Source organism: Haemaphysalis longicornis, unplaced genomic scaffold, assembly GCF_048455015.1.
Source record: "Haemaphysalis longicornis isolate Haplotype H1 unplaced genomic scaffold, Haemaphysalis longicornis Haplotype H1 scaffold_1, whole genome shotgun sequence".
NCBI lineage: Eukaryota > Metazoa > Arthropoda > Arachnida > Ixodida > Ixodidae > Haemaphysalis > Haemaphysalis longicornis.
The window spans coordinates 150695501-150718254 of NW_027526203.1; the positions used below are offsets into that span (position 1 = coordinate 150695501).

The 22754-nt window shown below is 47.0% G+C and overlaps 1 protein-coding gene across 1 annotated transcript in view; it reads right to left on the reverse strand.

Annotated features, from left to right (window-relative positions):
* The window catches only part of LOC144166589 (chitin deacetylase 7-like), a 41252-nt gene that overhangs the window by 8400 nt on the left and 10098 nt on the right, over positions 1–22754 (reverse strand). The window contains exons 2-4 of the mRNA XM_077696098.1: positions 14287–14741; positions 11812–12024; positions 4405–4647 (exon numbers count right to left, since the gene is read on the reverse strand). Of these exons, the coding sequence (XP_077552224.1) occupies positions 4405–4647; positions 11812–12024; positions 14287–14654 (824 nt within the window). The 5' untranslated portion in view covers positions 14655–14741. The remainder of the gene's footprint in view (positions 1–4404; positions 4648–11811; positions 12025–14286; positions 14742–22754) is intronic.

Sequence of the window (22754 nt, forward strand, 5' to 3'; positions counted from 1 at the left end):
CGTTACGAATACATGGTGCAGCTTAGCTTGCCGTTTTGTTGCGTGTCTCAGTGACAAAATGCCGCTACCGTCAGAAGCGTGAAATCTGTTTTGCGATTCCGAAATTAGTGGCCGCAAAACAAAGTGGTCGGGCGAACTAAGAGGCTGCTTGCTTTCCTTGTTTGCTCCCACTTTACTTAATTACGCTCTTGCAGCATACATTCCCAGTTCGCACTTAATAGCCTAGAATGAGGGTCAGCAACGGCCGAGTTCCATGCAGCCGACACGGCGGAGGGCTGGACGGCAAATCGGGCGGGAGGAGGAGGAGGCTTTGGATGCAAAGAGAAAAAATTCAGCGAATTTCTAATAACATTTGGCAATAATCTGGTGAAGTGTGAAGATGGGGGGGGGGGGGGGGGCAATTCAACTGGAGGACTCCCATTCTCTGTTCTTGTCTCGCTGTCTAACTCCATTTGAAGTCAAAACTGGCGTGTCGGCGTTCAGATTCGACAAGCCCTGCACTAGTAAACCAACACAGTCAGTGATTCGGGGCCCCGTGCCGTTCGGCTGTGTTATGTGATGTTATAGAAGTACACATCTCTGCAGGCAGCGGGCGTGTGATTTGGTGCATGTTTTGCGTCCTTTAATAGCGCTTAATTTGTTTATTTGGCGTTATTGCTCCACCTACTCGCTAGTATATATGTACCCTGCCGTTCGTAAATCATGCGGCGTAAACCGTTACGCAAGAATCATTTAGTTTGCGAAAATACGAAACAAAATTTCCACTCGTTTCAAAGGCGGTGCCAGGCCAGAAGTGTCAGCTGAGTCGGCTGCGCTATTCTTGCGTTCGCTTGCATGCTCCCGCTGAAGCAACCTTTCGCAGTTACCTCAGGATATAGGACGAGCAGCGCTCCTTGTTTATGCTACTCGTGAACTTTCCTTTGTCGACCACACGCAAGAAGAAAAAACTGTAACTGTCGTCAAACAGTTAAACCACCCGACCTGGCGATACTGTCCCACGCCGCGACCACCGGGACAGCTCGCTCAAAAGAACGCCGACAAAGCGGCTTCTTTTAGCGGATATTATTTTGCTTAGCCTCTGCAACTACTTTAAGGGCTATTTCATACAGTATGCAGTCATTTAAACACGCCACAAAGCGCCACAACCAACTTTCACTCTGGCTTGTAATCGAAAACACATGGAGGGCGGCGAGGGTCGTCTGCTTTTGTACTACCCAGAGGCGTCGGCCGCTAGGGGCGCTGCATGTCGCCAAAACTCCAGCGCAGGAGGCCTATACATCGGGGGATTGTTAGCCTTTTTTAAAGGGGCCATGCAGACAAAATACGAGTTTGCTTTATTCGAAAGATTTCGTTTTCATAGTGCCCCCAGCGCTTGTACGGCAACAAACGACGCCGCATTAACTGAAAAATTAATCAATTCAGGTTGAAATTTTGATTCTCCCTCCAAATCGTGTGTTTTCCTGACATCTACTATGAAGTCACAACGGCGGGTACTCAAACTAACTCCCAGTTCGTCATTAGGCTCTGCAGCTTTGGTTACCGTGAGTCCTTCCAGATAGCGCTACCATACGGAGCCGCGGACCGCTGTCCGCCGCTGCTTTGTTTTTGACCGTATTTGCACCTGGCTTGTTTTTGTTACGGTAGAAAGTAATCGTTTCGTGGAGCATCGGAAATGCTCGAGAAACAGGGCCACGTAAGAATGTCGCTTACGCCAATGGGCCAGTGGCGTGTAAGACAACTCCAAAGCGGCGGGCTGCTGTGCTGCTAAAACAAGCATAGTGCGTCCAGTACCAACAGCAGTGCGGATTCTTACTTCTATGTTTACACGTTGTTTCGTAACTAATTGTTTACCCCACATTCCTACGGCTGTAAAATGAATATTCATTACATTTAAGCGCAAATAGCTCGTTCCGCAAGCTTGTAGCCCTGCCTAATTTGCGTTTGATTTTGCCGACCTCAGCCAATCGCACAGCTGGGCATATGGCATCATAATTTCTGTTGCGGTAAATCGGCTAGTGGGTCGCGTTGCTATTTCCTTTTTGCTTAATTATAAACTTGTTTGATCGAACTTTAGGTTAAAGTGGTGCAGTATGATTGTAACGAGGCAATCTTTTGAATGAACCAAACTTGTGTTTTGTCTGCATGGCCCCTTTCAGAAAATTCTCTTTTCAAGGGAAAATCACCCCTTACCGCCGACTGCGCTGGTTCCAGAGGTGAGGTGTTTAAGCGCCAGCGTTTGTAATAGATGTATGGTCAGGCTGGACATCGGATGAAGCTGCGCCCTCCCGAAAAAGAAAAGAAAAATTTCTGTAGTTTGTCGTATTTTTGCGTGTCGTACTTACGTCTTTTTTGGCAGCGGAATTGGCAGTTCTGTTGTGACTACAGGAATGTTTGTCGTTGAGAAAACAGACTTTGTCGTTACAACAGAACTGTGTGCCGTAACTACAGCTGGCTTTTTGTAACAACAGGACTTCTGTAGTCACAAGACATTTTTTGCTGTACGACAGGAATTTTGGTTATGTTTTTGCGATATTCCTGTTGTGATTTTAGACTGGGCATTAACGAATTAAAGTAGGTTATGCTGGTCTATGTTTTCTATCATGTGCTTAGTTTTTATATCTTAAATTTGTATCTTTATTTCATTGTGCTTTATCAGGTTGCAATCAAAGCGTTTCGGCATTAAAACAGTCACTTTACCTTCCGGATCTGAGCACGCGCCGAAATTTTTTTCGTTTGTCCCTTTTTCAGTCTATCTACTATTGCAATTCATCTTTTTCAACAACTCAGATTCTTCCCCCTCATTATGTGTCCATCCGCAATGACTATACATGCAAAGTTGCTCCCATTTTTTCCAGGACAAAAAAGCATCAAAACTCCCCTCTGGTGTTGGCTATACAGGAGTGGAACGTTCTTCCTCAAAATAATGGGTCTCTCACTAACACTTCTGCTTTCCAATCTGCGTGTGTAGGATATTTTCACAACTATCAGATGTACACATGCCACTTTTGTCAGCCCTTTGATTTCTTTGAATTGTTTTTTTGTTGTTGGTGTTGTTTTGAACAGTGAGTTTCCTCTAAAACTGACCCCCGCGAGTGCCTGGTTCAGTGTTGTCATGCACTGCAGATGTTAATTGCCCTCTTACTCTCTCTCTTTATCTAAATTTTTTGTAAATTGAACCTTTTACACAGATAGGTGTCTGACTGCCGTTACCAGTTTGTATTAATGTGTGTTGAGTTGCGTTGTTTGAATTGCATCCCCCCTATGTAATGCCCTTTGGGGCCTTTAGCGTATTCAAAATAAATAAATAAAAAATAAATAAATAGCACTCTTATCGCACCGGCCATGGAGCACGTCAAATTAAGTGCCGTTTTCAGTACGAAAGCACAATTATCCGAACTCTGCCGGTTTCGCGGAAAATTCGTGAAGGCTCCCGCATTTTTAAGTTTATATCTCGCCAGCGCAAAGGTTGATGCAAAACAGACAGCCGACCTACGCGGGCAGGCGACAGCGTAACGGCACGCCTTGAGGACGAACGTCGTCAACCAAATACCGGTAGCCGGACATGCAGTCAGTATGGCGTTGCTTGACACGTCGTAAGGCTAATCCTAAAGCTCCACTAACGTTAAAAATAAAGAGAGGATGTTAGGCCTAACACCAATTGCTATAAGAGCTAACATCTTCAACCGGTACGAATCGGAAAAAAAGTAGCCATTCTACGTGAAGCTGTCAGTGCCTGGTAATCTCCTATGACCTCAATGAGAAACTTTAGGCCTAATGGTGTACATATCCGACAGTTGCGGCTATTGTTCTAGGAAAGTGGTACATACACACCGAGTAGAATGGTGTGTATGCGCATCTGGCGCGTGTACGAATAAATCAAGGAATTTAACAACCAAATAATTTGAGTGGAAGCACTGACCTCGCAAAGACCGCAAAGAATCTGCGCCCGAAATCTGATGTTTTTTTGTGCATTCTGAAACCCACCAAAGTGTTACATGCCCATTACTGGCCCATTGACGTATGCGGGGGAATTCCCAAAACACCGTATAATATTCCTCATGTTTTTTTATGTTTATTTTTGGGTCTCTAAAAAGGGCTGGCGGCTGTCCGTGATCAACATAATGCACCCTCAATTGATTAACTGTGTATTATTACATCAATGCACTATAAATCTCCCAGGAATTATTTCCAACCACGGGAGGTTCAAAGTAAGAGTTCAAGCAAAGACAGCAGCGCCTCACTTGGCTTGTCTGTCACCTACAGCAGAACTCGTGCTGTTGATTTGCTATCAACAGATCGAGAAAGAAGGCTCTGCGATTTGAACCTAAACCATCAAACTTTTTTTTTTTGTTTCACATACTGGCCACTCTCACATGGTCCTCAGTTGAGCTGTGTTGTCCTCACCTGAGAAAATCGAACGTATCGGATGCTGTTGTCGGTTGAGGGTAGCACGCGTCGGCCATAGCGCACTCGCTGTGTATGCGTGATCCGGAGTCATCGAGGGCCGTTCGGTAGAAGTTGTTCAGGGGCACCGTCCACAGACCTTCGTACACGCCTTTGGGATATGGCCAGATGTAGCAGTCCGTCTGGAAGCCATAGTCCAACGTGTACGGGTAGACGGATAGCTTGTTTGGTTTTTGGGTCAAACTGTAAAAGGAAACAAATTGAAGTATTAAATCGAAGAAGTACTAAAACGACTTTCGCACAGATGTAAGTTCTTTCCTCACAGTGATCGTATGACAGCCAAAATCGGTCCAGATATAAAAAGCGCTTCTTCAGGACGAGAAACTGCAGGGCTTTAAATGCAATCAAGTGGGCCCGTGGTTGCAAAGACAAATGGCAAAAGAATACAGGAACAGCACAGGAACTTGTACGGGTCCGACGCACAGTAAACTCGCAATAATTCAAACTTGCACAATTAAAACTTTCCCGTAATTCAAAGAAATTTGAAAATACTTGTTGACCCGCTATGTTTCCAATGTATTTCAAAGCCGCTTAATTCAAACTGCTCCATTGGAAAAAATTGGTTAACCTGTGCTCCTTGCCTGTCTTTGACAGAAACCATCTGCTTGATTTTCCACTTCTGCTGCACTTGTGCATACTTACATCCCTAACAGCGAGAAATGAACTTTATTACCTGCGTAGACGTGTCAAAACGAAATCACGTGCGCCAGCAACCCTGTGTGGATAGAGCAAGAAATAAAGCAAAAAACAACAATTCGGCCGGCGGGGCAGGCGGGGCTTGTGGGAAAGTGACACGCGTTACCCTAGGCCAACTGCGCGCGCGCCAGAGCACGCCACCTGTGTTTCGAGTTTGTGCTTTGTGTTGTGTTGAGCTGCCTGCGCCGCTGCTGCGCGGCAACGTATTTTATCCTTCCAACTTGATTACCGGCGGTGCCGCCAACATCAACCATTCGCGATTTTCTATACTGTTAATAGAACTTCAATATTGTGTACGAATGCTGTATGATTAAAAATAAGTAATGTCTAAGTGCAACATTAGTTGGTATGATGAGCCAAGTCATATTTATGACAACTTGGGATAATTGAAACTTCCGATAATCCAAACAAAATCCTGGGGTCCCTTCGAGTTAGAATTATCGCGGTTCTACTGTTTTGTCTTTCTTATATTTGTACGCTTTGCCATACATAATAAAAGTCATAGCACCATTCAGTATAAGCAGAAAAAAAGAAACCCTTGCGAAGGCACTATGCAAAGTATGCAGAGGATTGGGCTTGTATAATTTATTTTAATTTTTCTGAGAGCAACGTACGCAAGGATAAGGACCAGGAAGCTCCTTTGCTTATGATACTACCAGGCCCCCTCCTGAAAACACATCCAACTTATGCAAGAAAACATTGTGCAAAATTCCAAGGCAATATTTCAAAAAATATGAAGCCTTTGTTGCGAAAACATGATGCTCGAAAACAGCAACGTTATTTGTATGTGAAAAGTTTCTACGCTAGCTGTCCGAGATGTCGGAAGCATAAAATGTGAAGACCTAAGAAAACGCTTCTGCAAACTCGATGCTCATTGGTTGAAAAATGAGAAAGGAGGCAAACCCGCCTGGATGAGAAGGCTGGCTTGTAAAGAAAGAAAAAAAAATACAAAAAATTATAAAATAAAAGTAAGGAAAGAAACAAGCTAAGAGGATCAGTTAAATAACAAAACAAAAGAAAAGCAGACAAAACTTCTCTAAGATCACGCCGGAGGGCGGCTTTATCGACGCAAAAGCCGGCCATGGGGATTGGTTAACTAGGTTCTGGAAGTCGCTCTTACAGAGAAAAAGATTATGTACCGACTAGCGGTAGTACCCGGCGATGCCCGAGTGGGCCACTATACTAACGACACTAATGGCCATAATACCTGTTCAGTAATTTCTAGTCATAATTAGGTAGTCCGCCGCTAACTTGCCCTGCACAGAATTGGGAACTCCCGCGTGTTGTCAATACCGGAGGCGTGTGGTAATGGGAAAAGGCTGTAACTTGTGTTTTATTTGAACTCGCCATAAACAAATTGTACCAAGATGGTGCGCACAAACGGCTACATGCCCATGGGAAGTGTTATCTAAGTAGGTATGAAGGGTACTCATCTGTAAGTTTTATGATAACGCGGGCTGCTATGGGGAAGCGCGTGGTTGCAAAAACTCCCAGCAGATGGCTACAGCTATGCGAACGCGAGAAAATTGTTCCACGTCCACACAGGTATAAGGTAAAAAATCCCGCTCTCGTCTTTATGCACCGCTTAAGACAAAATCCTGAAACTGGGTTTTGGACAACTTATGGGTAGCGGAGTAAAAACGAATTGGATATAACAATACTCTCCTTAGTTATTGAGTAATTTGTGAAAACACATAATTTTCTCAAAATCATCATTGTCCATTTCAGCTAGGTGTTATAGAAAAATCTTCTAAATCAGCGTTTAGATACCTGTATGTTACCTATATCAACAAAAGCCAGTACAATATCTGAACTTGCCTGCGGTAAAAAAACATAAATTTAGGAAAAATTTTTCAGCTCCCTTCACTCCCTCCTGTGTATAATGTTTTAGAATATTCAGCAATATTGAGCTCCTACAATATAATCAGAATGTGCTCTGAAATCTGAAACCATTTCAATGAAAAGTTTAGCTACGCGTTGATATCACCTGTTAGGCCTTTTCGGCTCGTCAGGCGTGCCATAAAAAAAATCTTTTCGCGCCGTTACCTGCGCCGCAGGGCGACATTCTTAAAACTGGTTTTGTGTTTTTGTATTAGTGACATTTATTAGCGAAAACCAATTGAAAAAATCAATCAGCGAAACATATACTTGATAATCTTTCAGAACACCCTTTTTTTTTCAGAATGCAGAATCGGCCCAATAATGTTTGTTAGGGGAAAACCACAAAAATGCTCATTAGATATCCGTAAGGGCGGCGCATATCAGCAAAAAGCACTTGGATATGTGAACGGGTTAGCGAGAAAATGAAGAATTTACGAAAACACCAAGACACAATTTCCCCTTTTCTCTTGGTTAGGAGTTCACGCTTAATTTCAGCAAAGCATGCTCACCGCAATGTTTATTTCTTAATTTTCTTTTTGTAACGGCCATTTCTCGCCCTACATTGCGGTTGTAGGCTTCTAACAAACAACCTGAGCATGTTACCGCAATACTGCTAACAGGTCTATATTTAGCGATTTGTAGCTGCAAAACAAAACAAAAAAAAATGAGACATGTAATTTTTTTTAAATTTTTGAATGTTTGAAAAAAATCGAAGATGGCCTTTTTTTAATTGACTTTCCAAATATACCAAATATCGTTACTTAGCTGCAGTACAGTGCGTTTTTCATATTGAACTGTCTTGACCACATACACTAAAATTGGCACGAGGATTGAAGAAGAACAGAACAAAAACACTAAAAACTTTCAACAACCAATTTTGTTTAAATTTTGAGATAGACTAAAATTGGCACGAGGATTGAAGAATGACAAAACAAAATCACTAAAAACTTTCAACAACCAATTTTGTTTAAATTTCGAGAGGAAAGCCCCGCCCCCCCCCCCTCCTCATTTGGCCTATTTTCAAAATGTTTTCCAATTTGAGAATTTTTATTAAAGAAATTGACTCCACAAGACCAACACGGATACGTTCAATGATTTGAGAGTATTCAAAGTCATTACATAAAAAGAACTAGGGCGATAGCTGCAGTAGCTTTTGTTTTACAGCGGTCGAAGTTTCACATTTTTCGCTAGCCGGTCAACGCGCCAGTGACCCGAGCCGGCTGTGGGAATTTTTTTGAGAAAGGGAAAAATGATTTCCAGAAAATACCTCTGCTCATGTTTTCTCCTGTGCACAAGGAGCTAACAAACTTTCATCAAAATCAAAGATGCAGACCGGACACGCCTTTCTCATCTCTCGTGAAAACACCCCGCAGCCTGTAGCCATTTATACGTCCCTATTAAAATTGCGCACGTACTACAACACAACGAGCTGAGGTGTGAGCCTTGATGGATCATAGCTCAGGCTTAGCTTTAGCGCCTAAAGTCACCAAAGTTTCAAATGTATTTTATACTTAGCGGTACAGAAGGGGCGATCGTCTGGTGTGCTTCAAATTTATTCGTCCCTAAAAACGAGCTCGAGCCCTTCGTGGCGCCACGAACACACGCCCCCCGTTGCTCGATACCGCGCTTGGCCTGCCATGTCGGGTCTAGGCGGCAGTCTTCGTGATGACGTCCGCCGTGTCTCCTGGTGGAAGACGCTTTTCGCCGGCTCTACGGCCATTTTCACCGTCGAATAGGCGCGTGCTGTTGCACAAGCACGCCAATACGGCCTCAACTCAGGAGGCGTACAATGCCGCGGCGAACGCAAAACGACAGGAACTTAGTGCTAGTCTACAGGAGTCGGCTCTGAACTCAGGTATGCAAACAGAATGCAGCAGTACGCAAGCCTTCTATAGCCATCCCAAACAAAGTCATAATGCTTTCCTATTCTAGCCTCGCAAGCAGGCTTAAATGGGGAATCAAGACAAAATACAGGGTTGGTTCATTAGCAATTGGTTGATTGTGGGGTTTAACGCGCCGACGCTACACTGGCGATGAGGCGCGCCGTAGTGCAAGGCTCCGGATGAATTTTGTCAACGTGGGTATCTTGAACGTGCGCCTAAATATCAAACGTTTTCACGGGAGTTTTTGCTTTTTGCCTCCATCAGAAAAGCGGCCGCCGCGGCCAGGAATCGCACCCACGTCCTTTAGCTCAGCAGCACAACCCCACAGCCACTGAACCACCGCGGCGGGTGTTTCGTAAGAAAGAGTGCCTTGCCCCCTCATCAATGATAACCAATTTTATCGGAAACTACAAACGATAATCGACACTCTAAAGAAAACGTATGAAACAGTGGCGACTCCCCAGCCGCCTTCCCGCGATTTTTTTGTGACTACACAGAATCTTGTTTGTGTGATTGGCGGCTGGAGACGTAACCCGCTGCCATGAAACATTACGGCTCCGGGCTATTGTAGTACGCCTCTACTTACGTTTCAGCATATCTTTTTTAATGGGAACGTGAAGTTAACACACTGATAACGAAGTTTTAGGGCCGGCCCACATTGCGTCACTCCTGCAGCTATTCCGTCACGGTAGCACGAAATTTTAAGATTTTTCCATATTTCTTGCGTTCTTTCGGCCAAAGATAACCCCATGGGTGCTTCAATGGAGCTGAGCGAATTACCAAAGGCTAGTTATTTTGAAATAAACCCAGTTCTATTTTGTCTTCATGGCCCCTTTAAGTGCGCCAATGAATTTTTTATTCGTTTTAATAAATATACGCACCGGTAAAAAACTAGGACGTGGATTCTATCCATAGCAGTTTATCCTTAACATCTGTGATAAACCGAAAGTGTTATGACTCCGCTTTTTAAAGCAAAGCTTTACAGCTCTACCAGCCAACGGTTCTTTCGTGGCGTGCGGGACAATAAACTCTTTACGCATGGGAGGCGGCGGCCGGGGGAGGGAGGGGGCAGAGGGTTTCACTCACATTGCACACTACAGATGGCGCCGCGAACTTACCCATCGTTCTCCGTGCGGGAATGCCTGCTCGCCAGCGGCAGCGTCGGCGTTACGACTGTGCCGTCTGCTTCAGCGGCGGTTGTTTTGGGCCTGTTTTGGTGCAGATTCGCGTCCATTTCCCGGTGCCTTCGCACGGCTTAACTTGTTCGACAGCGCCTCCAGGGTAACCCACACCCGACGGAATGAAGTAGTCGTACGGCAAACATACGTTAAAGAGACCCTGCAACCCTCTTTGAGCAGTGCAAGTAAACCTGCGCGACGCTTAGCTTACACTACCAGAAATACCTGAGCCAAATATTACACGTGCTCGTGAAGCGGTGAGCGCTCAAATCGCTGTGAAACACGGAGAAAAACCAACCATCCTCTCTTTACTTCTCATTATGCACCCCTGGCATGGCCTAAACGACGTCAATGAGGCCATGGCTGTCCGATTGGCTGTCACTGGTCAACTTCCGGCTAATTTCTCGCATTTCTTGTGACTATCCGCCGTCGTCAGCGCTGTGTACGAACCTTTTCTATGCCTGGACCTGTAGGCACAGTTCTGCCCTTTCTTTTATGTTTTGAGTGCGCTCAGAGTTTGAGTGATGAGCTCAATACTTCCCATTCAACCAGACCACTCGACAAAAAAATGTTTATTGCTTCAAATACGCCCTACCAGCCCGAGCGCGCACTTGCGAGCAGGCACCCATGTCCGCTTTTTTGTGGCGCCACACCGGAAATAGACCCCTCCACGTTGCGGAGAAAAGGAGAAAACTCCCGCGCCTGTGATATTTCGAAGGCCGCGGAAGAGAACGCCGCGAGCCGCCCCCCTCTCCGGAAGAGAGCGCGCTGCTCTCGTCGCGTTGTCCGCGGTCGAGTTGAGAGGGGACGATTATGCGCGATTTCTCATCGCAAGTAGTTTCGGTGATAGTGAACGGATTTTCATAATTCTTGCGGAAGGAGATTGCTGGTACAAAAGAATTTACCCCAACATACATTCGCAGTAGTCGATGGTAACTGCTGCAGAACCCCTTTATGGATTGGTTTGCAGGCCGGAAAAAAATGTACAAACCCCATACAGACATCTGGCCAATAGAGAAAGGTTACGTTTTGCACACTGGTTGCCGGGAATGGGACTCCGTTTTCTAAATTGGTGATTACCAATTCGGTTGTGTTTTAAAAGGTATTACAGAAGGCGAAAGTAGCAACAGGCTCTGATGAATAGGAATTATAAAAGTTCCCTCAGCTTTCTCGCAATTCTCAAATTTACTAAATTAACCAGTTTAAATCTGTATAAATGGGAATCACTACGCTCACATGCCGAATTGTTCCGGTGTCTGCGCTTGTGTCGCGCGGTGGTGTAGCCCCAAGCTAGCACATCAGGATGGCTAGGTTTCGCAGTCTCAATCTTGGAATGACGCTCCTCTCTGTTTGCTCTCTCCCGACTCACGGCTGGGCTACAGCGGTGGCGTCCACCGCTCTAGCCCGGCCGTGGCCGACGCTGGTGCTGCGTTCGGGACACCGCCTCACCGAATTCCAGGTAACGGCTGGCAGAACCTCTGGTTTCACTCTTTGTAGAGCCACGTGCATGAATTCAAGCGACGTCGCATGGGCTATTAGTGTGGGTGTCGTTTAAAGCTTTGCTTTCCAACCACCTCCACAGCGTAGATTGGAGCCAATGAGCTGTCTTTCAAAGAACGTATTAATAAAATTTGTGCTGTCGGGTGGATATTGTTTTGCTTCCTTTTCTACTGTACATGCGTTATAGCAGCTATTTTCTTAGGACTCACTTGACTGGTACCGAAGAATCGTATAGAAATCCGTTGTTGTGCATCATCACGTGGCTGCCCCCGCTTCCGACTTCTAGGAAAGGTGCTCTCGCACCGACCATGTCCTCTTCGGGAATCAGGGCGTAGTTCCGGAGGATTCTACGCTCAGCGACGAACTCGGCCTCCCACCCAGTGCTGTCCAGTGTTCTCCAGTAGGTCAGGTTGTACACGTGCCTGGTTCGTGCAACGCCGCGAACAAAGGTTGGCATTACGTTCACGCGTAAAGTTCAATGTAGCTTATACTTGCACAAAAAATATGTGTGCAACTTTTTGGGAACCAAAAATGCTCGTCAAAGATGCAGTGAATCTAGTGCAGCCGAAGAAGTGCCTCTTTGACATACATTGTCGGACATGGGGGAATTAAGAGCACCGTCGAGTAATTTGGGATTTCTCGCGCACCTACATGCCGTGGATACAAATAATATAACTCCAAAGTGACGCATGATAAAACTTTATTAGAGCTACATCCTAGTTTAGTATCATGCAACATAGTCCTGGGTAAAAGAAGGTAGTCCCGGCGGACTGTATGTAATGAAAGCCCAGGGTGGCGAGAATGGTCTGTTAGAGCTTATACTTCCACCTTCTTCCCAAGTGAAACATAACCAATGCTTCTCCTGCCCCGCTCTGAGAATTTCAACAGCGCTGTTACAGCTTTGGACTGACGGTATGAACAAATGTATTTATTACCCACATCATAATGCAGCAGAGAAGTGTAATCCACTCTCGGTGGTGCATGGTTGACTTTCAATATTTGAGATTTCAGTATATCGGCAAAAGATTGTTACGTGGGGGCGCGGCAATGATGAAGTGACCATGGGTGACGGTGAACCGACGTTTTTACACTATTTACACGATGTCGGCCATGAGACAGAACCCCCCAGGCTGAGTGCCGGACACAGCTTCTTCGTCGTCAGTAGCTCTGCTTGTTCCAACTAACCCGTCGTTGCTATCTCGTGGCAATAGTTCTGCACGGATTCGAATATGCCATTGAAGCTCCAAAGTAGTTTTGGAGGCCCGTGCCCCTCTATGCAGTATGGATTTGAATGTCACGCATTAAACCCGCACAATTGTTTTGTAGTCTCGTTTCTGAGCACGTCGAAAAATGGGCGGGAAAATTACCGCGTTTCAAACGCTTTTGCTTTAAATTTCAGCGAAAAACAACTGATGAAAACCATCGGTCTAATGTGAAATACCGTCTTTCGAAATATTTTACCGTCTAAGACAGAGTGAACGCGTAAAGCGTCTTTATTGAGGAGACTATTGTAGGACTGTAGCCTTTTTGCAGATAGCCATGCACAGTACTGGCTGCTACCACTCTCTCAACCAGCAGGAGCTGATCACAAGAGTGGTAGCTGGACAGCAGTGTCTTGTGCTGCTCGGGGGAACGTGGGGAAGGGAGTGCAGGTGGCAACTATGGGTTTTGCGTACATTCGGGTATACTGGGCCTAGTACGGTTCGCCTTGAACAATCTCGGTGATAGTGGGTGGCGACACAGCGGCACCCAGGTCCCCGTACGTAAGTTGAACATACCGTGAGGAGGATATAAAAGGGGAGCGCATAACGCCATGAACAAGACCACTGTATTAGAAGGCTATTCAAGGATACTCCAGGGGACCAAGGCATTCACCTAGGGTCCTGTGTATTTAAATATTCAGGACGCCTTGGGCGTTTAGGTTCGGAAGCCCGCGAACACTTCTCTACATTTGTATGGAATAGTAATGATTCGAAATAAGTGAACATGCACCGATGCCATGTTTAAGATTTGCTACCGTAAAAGCATTGTATAATTTCTTTTAAGATGCATGCAGTAAGACGCGGGAGGACATGGAACTAGAGGCCCAAAAAGTACAATAACTGGTACAAACAGACGCGTACACTCGTTCAAGATTGTTTTCCCTAAAATGCCTTAGCATGCGGAAGCACAATTCTGTGGATTTCAGGACATCCCATTACCTATTTATCTGAAAGTCTTGATTTTCCCAATAAATTTTATGGTGCAGTTGCCATTCAAGGGGAAAACAGGTTCCGTGTTGAATTTACGCTTTATAAACTGGATCTTCTGTGCTTCAGGAAGAAGCTAACTATCTGACATTACTCTGTGGGCGGCATCTTTTTGTTGGTAGTTGTGGTTAACTGCAGAAAATTTACTCAGTCCTACTGATGAGTTAGTATGCAAGCGAAAGGCTAGCTGTTTGCGAAATATCACCCTTTTAATGACAGCAGTACTTAATGTGGGAAATGGCTGATCATGCTTAGGAAGAGAAAATTTGGTGGTGGTTGCCTGGTTAATTATGAAGAAACACCTAGTTTAAAACGGGAAAGCTATTGCCTACTGGCCCACGTGTTCAAAGGTCGCTCGTGTTGTGTAGAGGTTTATCTATATATACCCGTTCCTATAATAAAGAACGCTGTTTCTACCTATGAATGTTCCCTTACGTGATTGAGTGCAGTGCTATCTCACTTCCGACGCTGTGCAGCTCGTGGACAAAGCTGTAGTCGGTATAGCCCGCAGACACGAAGAAAGTGGCTGCCATGTTGCAACCGCTCGCACGGCCCCTCCGTCTTCCCGGAGCCAAAAGATGGCGGTAGAATCCCATGTTCTGCTCGTTGACGGCATCGTCGAATGACAGCATCACGAATTGGGGCATTTCAACGATGCTCAGGTTGCCCGGGGGCTGCGTGCTCATGCAGGTGCACTGGTTATCTGGACGGCACGTCGTGGGGTCGCACTTGGTACGCCCGGCGGATTCGCAGGAGCAAAATAAGTACAACAACCAAAGACCCAAACCTATTTCCTTGCCCATGGTGGCTGCAGTTGGGAACCAGCGGAGTCGGTTTTAGGGTAACGTTGACAGCACACAGGGTTGCTCACTTCGTGGGATGTAGCTGCACTGAAAGGAAAGGTCCGATAGCATAAGGGCGCTTGCAACCTGAATGTGCGTTGTACTGTAAAATGATTTGCTGTCTGGGTTGGTTGATGGTTAAAATAACATTGAGAACTAAAAGACAAGCAGGCGGGATGAGCGATCACTATCCACTAGATTATTTCGAAAAAGACGTCACAAAATATAAATCCTAGTGCACCGCAGGTCCGTCCGCGGGCATATCAACTAAGAGGAAAGCCGCCCAGATGTTTCGCCCGCCACACGGCATAATAGCAATAACTCACTTTTCCGCAAACACACCGACGTTTGACTGAAAGAACTGCACCCCTCATTTCATATCGGAGTTATGTTGTTATAGGAGTAGTTTTGAGACAACCTGCGCGCGTCGACAGGGTGTGTAGAAAAAAGTCGCGTCGACAATCGTGAGTCTCGCGTCAAAGCCAAGTTTCTGGTGAAATGCTTTGTAGCTCTCAATCTAATGTAAGCATCTTTAAAAATAGCGTACTGAAATACGCCGCTACGACAACTCTATTATTACGCCGAGGTTCACTCACTTGTTAAAATTAGTTAGTTCACAGTGAAGTTGTAAACGTTACTGAATTCGCGGTTGCTGCCAACACACCAACACACGGCCGTCTGCGTAGGGAGTATTGTTACAGAAAACGGCTGTAGCTCTTCTTTTATTGGCACAATGCCAAAACAAATTATCTGGCAATTAGAGGCTAAGACAAATCGAACAATAAGTTTGAGTTTCAAGTACTTTTAACAATTCCGCAGCACCCAGACAAGTTGTAACTATTATTGATTCTCGTGTGGTATCAGTCTCTTACGGGAGATAAACGAACAGCGCCATGTTTGTCTATGTTTGCCAAAGTATTATCCAATTTATTCAGCAGGACGTATACTCCATAGCTAATTGCTAACAACGTTTTGAGCCCTTCTTGGACTGTGCCCTGCCCACTGGTTTATCCTTCACAGAGTGGAAGGGAATATTAACAGGTAAGTCCTGTTAGTATTCGCTCCTGTGGTTTCGCGGCGTGCCTCGCCGTCGTCCCTCGATGTAACTCAGAGAACGAGGAGGACACGAAAAGAACAGGAGGAAAGCGGATGAGGAGAGTATGGCAAAAGTGAGGGGAGGAACGCAAATACCGCGAGTGCCGCACGAGACGTGCTCCGCGGTGGTGACCCGCTACGGAATAACGCCACAGTACCGCGCAACGTTGTGAGTTCGATGCCGCCAGTGCCGCCGATGTCAGAATCCAGACGTGCGCATCACCGAAGCAGTAGCTATGCGCCGTCGGCGAGGAGGCTTTGCAGCTGGCGCTGTCTACGCAGATGCTTACCGTCGCCGCCCGTACTGTATACCTGTCTGACATTGTCTGTCTCAACACCCCGCCGCGGTGGCTCAGTGGCTAAGACAATGTGCGGTTGTGCACGAGGACACTTTTTCGATTCCCGCCCACGGCTGCCGCTTTCCTGATGGAGGCGAAAAGCAAAAACGCCTGTGTGTACGAGATTTCGGCGCAGGTGAAAGATCCCCAGGTGGTCAAACTTAATCCGGAGCCCTCCACTACGGCGCGCCTCATCGCCTGCGTTGCGTCGGCGCGTTAAACCCTACAATCAATTACTCAATCAATCAATCAATTTTCTGCCGCAACATATTTTGCAATGTCGAAGAATCTAAACAGATGCGCTCAAATTTCGGGTTAGGGAGTTACGTAACCGTCAGGAGGCTCTTTTTTTATAATGGCCATGTTTTACCAGAATAAATGTGTTCCTCTTACGGTTACCACAGCCTCTGCAATCCTTCGTCTACCGGGGCAGCTTCGATTGACGGCATTCGGGCAACCGGCTGGACGTCTGATCAATAATTAGGAGCCATTCCGCTCAGTGAAGGTGGATCAAAGCTTTTTAGCACACGACATAAAGGAAACGAAGAATATGGGCGAAGGTATGAGCAAATTTTATTCCTCTGCAGTGTGGATGGTGGTCGTTCCTAAGAGTTTTACATCACGGCCAGGATACATACAGGCAACCATAGCCATCAAGTTTGCCGTGATTGAACGCGGTTAAACCAAGTTTGTCGAACGAAAGATCGGTTCTCAGGCTAGAGCCCACTGTGTGCGCTAGCATAACCGCACGGCAAGACGAAACACAGAAGTTGCTCGGCGCAGTGCCGGGTTGGGGCCAACGCTCCGTGAACTTGGAGGCAACCAGAGCTTTCTTGTATCACTTTCTGATGGCACGGGCCCTACCTCTATCCGCTTATTCCCTCCCCCCTCCACAGCCCTACTGTGGGAACGAAATAGCAATTAGAAGCTTTCACTGCGGAAGCACACGAAGCGCTGGTTTGACGATGGTTGAGCTATCCCTTACTCTTTCCTCATCCCATTCTCCGCATCCCTCTCCTTGGAAGAAACAATTGTTATGTGCCCGATACCTCACACGACCATGCAGGTATTCTTCTTTCGCGTTAAAACAGCTGCGGAACCCCATGAGCTGGTAAAGAAACCTAAAATTGGGTATTTAGTCAAATTTGTATTGGGTATTGGGTACTTGCGTATTTAGCTACGAATATTGTTGACAAACGGAAGCCTTCAGCCAGCTATGCCACATAACACCCTTTTTTGTCCCCCTTCCACTCCTAACGCTTTCCTCGCTTCTCATGATGAATGACATGGAGGTTTGCTCAATTCAATATTTCCGCGTTTTGCACTGCTGGCGGACCATCTGTTGCGGCCTTTTTCTTTGTTGTGCTTGAAGCAGACGAAGATATATTTTATTTTTGTTTACTTTTATCTCGCTTCTCTCCGACACAATTTTTACGCTTTTTTTCATTTTCTATCGTACAAAAATGTTGGACTAACTTGTATTGCTAATGAAGGAATGCCGGTGAATCAAATATTCTTTAAGTGCCCTTAGCACTGTTGCGATGCTGTTACGCAACCCGGCTTCAGCGCTCGGGTGAACCACCAAAAACGTGCGGCCTGTCTTCTCTCATCGACATTCCATGACCCGGCGTGTTCACAGTGGCGAACTAGGCGGCTACTTGGCAATAGCATTTCAGCGACCTCGTGGCCCCTCAAGTGCCAACCGGCCAGCGGCATTGCTGACAATAACATTGCCATGGCGCCCCGCACTGCAAGCTTCGGCGGCGTGCCCGCGCATCACTGTCATGCCCTTTTTGTGGCGTGTTTGACGACGCTGGAGACGTCTTCAACAAGCCACTCGACGAATATTACGACAGCGGAATGCAAGACGTCTTTCCGGTGGTGCAGCATCGTCAGGACAAAAGGGGGCTTCGGGGCTCCGACCCACGGTGGATTGCCACGGCGCGGGCAACCTAAGGGTCACCTGCGCAAGAGAGGAGCTGGTCTCTTGTGTGTGTGTGTGTGTGTGTGTGTGTGTGTGTGTGTGTGTGTGTGTGTGTGTGTGTGTGTGCGTGTGCGTGTGCGTGTGCGTGTGCGCGCGCGGGGGGGGGGGCACTACCATCAGTGCCATGAATGTTGTGATTGTTGCGTTGGGACGTCAGCCGAGAAAAGGGGTGAACGGGAACGGACCCAACGCGCCTATTTAATCTCTCGCGCGCAGGAGCGCACGGCCTGTTCTCTGATACCGAGATGTAAATACTTGTATACAAAGTTTTCTTCTCCGTCAACTTCATCATCATGACTTCCCCGGCACGACACCAACCACGGTCCACTTCGACCACGCTACCCTGGTTCGCAACAGTGGATGGCAGCTCGGCGGGATCGGCCAGCGTCAGCACCTTGGTGTGGTAAGTGCCTGAAGTTCTACCTCTCGTATTGCGAGACCTTGCTAGCGCAGCGCCGTGCGTTCTGAGTTTTGACTATTGTCACTGGTTTCTACTTCGTTGTAGCGAGTATGTGAGGGTAGACTATTCGGGGTGCAGTATCACGATGGACAAGTTCAGAGTGCGGGGACCTCCTCGAAATTTGCGAGGAGTTGAGTCTTTTGTTGGCCCCGCAGGTGAAAAAAAAAACAGATCCTCGAGCTCATGGAGGCCGATGAGGTAACTCTAGAGGAAGCCCAGGAAGCTTATGAGGACATTACACAGCCCGCTGGACACGAGAGACAAGCGCGGCGAAAAATGCAGGCTGAACGTGACAGCAGGCGCAAATTAGGGCCAGGGAAAGGTGCCGAGACAGCGCATGAACTCAAGAGGAAGGAGTTGGAGTTTCAGATGTCCGCCGAACACTCTGCTCCATCCTTGCGGCAGTCCGTGACCCTAAAAATCCAAGACCTTCTGCAGCCGTTCAAGGTTCGCTGGTTTTCTTGTGGATTTTGAGTGCACTTGCGAGAAGGCAGGTTTCTGTTCGACGTTTGGCCCCAAAAACTTTTGGCACTGCTGCCGTGTAGGGTCGCCAATGTAATCGCGTGGCTGACTAAAGAGAATGCGGAGGTGTATGACAAGGTCAAAACAGCTGTCCTGCAGAGTAGGTACCGCCTGTCGACAGATCGCAAAGCGCGAGCTAACTCCTGTAGCGGCGCCGGAAAGTAGCGAGTCGGCCGCATCGGCAGATCGCGAAGCGCGAGCTACCTCCATAGCCACGCACATAAGTAGCGAGTCGACTGCGTGGGCAGATCGTTGAGCGCGACCAAAGTCCGTAGGCGCGCAGAGAAGTAGCGAGCCCACTGCGTCGGCGGATCGCAGAGCGCGAGCCGAACCAGTAGCCTCGCAGGAAGGCAGCTATACTCGGATACAAGTCAAGAAAAAAGGGGCGTAGCTCAATCCCCCAGTTCCAGTACCCCCCTTCCAGCCAATGGTGCCGCTCTATCAACGTGACGTCGCGGCCGACCGCCTTGCACCTGCAGGCAGCGCTCGGAGCCAAGCTTTTCTGAGTGAGTCCGCGCCGAAAAGTAGTTCTCAGGACGCCTATATTTTTAGCCGAGATAAGAACCTTAGTTAAAACTTCTTTATTTGCCAATTTAATGCAACACGTTAAAAAACTTATTCGTCAGCCTGAGTTGTAAGTTTCAATTTTATTGCTAATGGTAAATTTCTGCTCTTCTGGGTTTTCCCTCAACTGCTTGCTTCTCGTTTTATGCATTGCCTGTTCCCTTTTCCGGTTTGGAGCACGAAGAAGCCGCGTGTGAGCATAGAGCGTGTGAGTCTGCGTTATCGTTCTAGACAGAGGATTCGGAGTTGAATGATGATGGTTGGTTGAGTTTTGCTGCTCTGGGGTGCGGCACTTTGGTGCCAATCCCTCCACCATCTGACAACGGTAGGATTGTGGTGCGTTCCCATCCACGCCACGCCGATGGTACAAGAAAAACAAAAGCTCCGTGCCATGTGCAGCTGCGGGCGGGAGATGATCCGGAACGCATACGTTCCCTTGCGGCATCTACACCCGGATTGCAGCGTTGAAGAAACGGTCGCGACAACGAGCGATCTTCTTGGAATCAGCGTGAGTTTGGGGATGGACGTGAAGAAGGAGATGAAAAATAACGATGGCAATCTTTCGACGCCCTCCCGAAAGTGCCCGCGAAGCGGTGGAAAGAGACGATGCTCAGAAGTGTACGACGACTTCACGAAGTGCGCATTGCGGTCGTCCGTGCATCGCCTTTTTCGCCCCAACAGGATCCCGACAGTGAAGGCGATTGCTGCGGATGTCAACGCTAGCGGCGATGTTACTCCTCTCAAGCCATGGACTGTGCGCCGGCTGCTGAATGACATCGGGTTCAGGTATGAGAAGAGGGGCCGGAACTCGCTGCTGATCGAGCGGCACGACACTGTCGCGTGGCAGCAGAAGTACCTGTACGACATCGTCAGGTACAGGATTGAAGGTAAAAAAATATTCTACTTTGATGAAACCTGAGTGAATGCGGGACACACGATATCGACTGTTTGACGGACACGATGGTTGCTTCCCACCACGACGCCTTCATGCGTGGTCTGACGACAGGTTTGAAGCAGCCGTCAGGGAAAGGATAGCGCCTGATTGTAACGCACAGCGAGGGCGGCTTCGTCGGTGGGTGCCTGGACATCTTTCGGAGTACGAAGGCAGGCGAATACCACGAGGAGACGACGACATCCGCTTTGAAAGGTGGTTGGGGGCCGTTTTGCTACAACTGCCACTCGGTAGTGTAATTGTCATGGACAATGCCTCGTACCACTCGTGGCTGGAAGAAGCGATGCCTACGACGACTTCGCGCAAAAATGTTGTTCAGGACTGTTTCACGTCCGAATTACTTGCTTGGGATGAAAAAACGCTTAAAAAGGAGCTCCTCAGCCTTGTGGCCTCTGTTAAGACACGATAAATCAGGTAACGTATTGACGGTGCAGCTGAAAGGACAGGATGTATTCGGGAGCCCTGCCATTGTGAGCTCAGTCCCACTGAGCGCATATGGGCACAGATGAAGCGAGGCGTCGCAGCAAGAAATGCCACATTTAAGCTGCCAGATGTAGAGGTGCTCCTGAGGGAAGAAGTTGCCAATGTAACAGCTCAGCACTGGGCAAACACTGTTCAGCATGTGATCAGCATTGAAACAAAGTTCAGAGGAGACGGTGGAGCAAGTGCGCATGTTCAACCTATTATAATACATCTGGGTGAAGACATGGACTCCGACAGGGACCTATCTGCTATCGAGTCCTTTCAAGATGTGTAAGGCTGCGACCTATTCGCCAGTGCCGCCTTTGCCTCGTTCAGATAATGCGGAGTGCGGTGTTTAGCTTAAATACCTGTGTTTACATAGCCGCTGAAGCAAGAAACTCCTTCAGACAGCGGAGAAGACCATATATGATGTTTGTGTGCTTTATTTATTTCTGGAGTTGACTGAGCAGCCTGTGTGTGGTGCGTAACTTGCTCAGGGTTGATTACTTTGATATGTAGCTATGAGAATCAGAAGAGACCATTGCAATGTTTGGTTTGTAATCTCATTTGTCTGCTGCGTCGCAGACTCAACAGTGATCTTCCAGTATAACAGTGAGGGTGGCAGAAGCTATTTCAACAATCGGGTTATGATCTCATTTGCTGTAGTGAACGGACCGGTGTTTTGTGTGGTGCTGGCTTATGGTTGATTGCCTTGACATGTAGCTGTGAGAATCAGAAAAGGCTTTTGCAGTGCTTGGTTTATGATCTCATTTGTTATGAGTGTGGTGCAGGAATTAAGCCGAATAAGTTCAGTCATGACAGGATTCTGCGTGGCATATGTATTCATGAAACGAAACCGTACATCTCGAGCTAGAGAAAACCTGCTTTGTTACAAACTATTTTCCGGAAGTAAAGCCACGATTACACTGTGCGATAGTTTTCGCTGCACGAGGAGGGTGACTATTCGCATGTATAGCATAAGGTGTCTGCAAGCCGAGTCCAGCGAGTTCACAAATTCACTTCAAGCAGAATCACTTCTGCGGTGTGTGGCGTTGGGGCTCCTTGTGCGACAGTGTAAATGGTGATAAAGGCAAGTTTCACCTACAGGATAAGACACTAGTTTGAGTTTTCACTGCACGTTTTTTACATTGTTTGGACACTTACGCACGATGGGATGCAGAAACAGTTGCAAATAAAATGCCTACATGAAAGCATGTAACTGAACATTGTCTGCTTGTGTAGCTGGCTGAGCCAAGTTGTCTTTTGATTGAGCGTTGAGAACTAATGAATCTGCTTCAGTCTCTTATTGCTCATTTCATTTGCTCTGCATAATTCAGCAGTGTGTCTGTTTAGCTGTCTCAGCCAAATCTGACATGATAACAGCAGTGAGGACCAGAAAAGTTGCTTCGGTGTTTTATTTCTACTTTGATTCTGCTTAGCTGCTATCTGCTGTCTTACGCCAGAATTAGGATAAATGGGTTTTATCTGTGGCCTAAGCCACTGGATAAAATGCAGAAGCACAACGTTAATAAAGACAATTCCCAAAGCTTTGGGAAGAGGAAACTACGTTGGCTTAAATCGACCCTCCCATGTATTGAAATAATTTCATGTAGTGCATTTTTGTCAAGATAATAAATTTCTTCCTGAGCGTATGATCCGATTCTGGCTCTTGCGTGACAAGAAA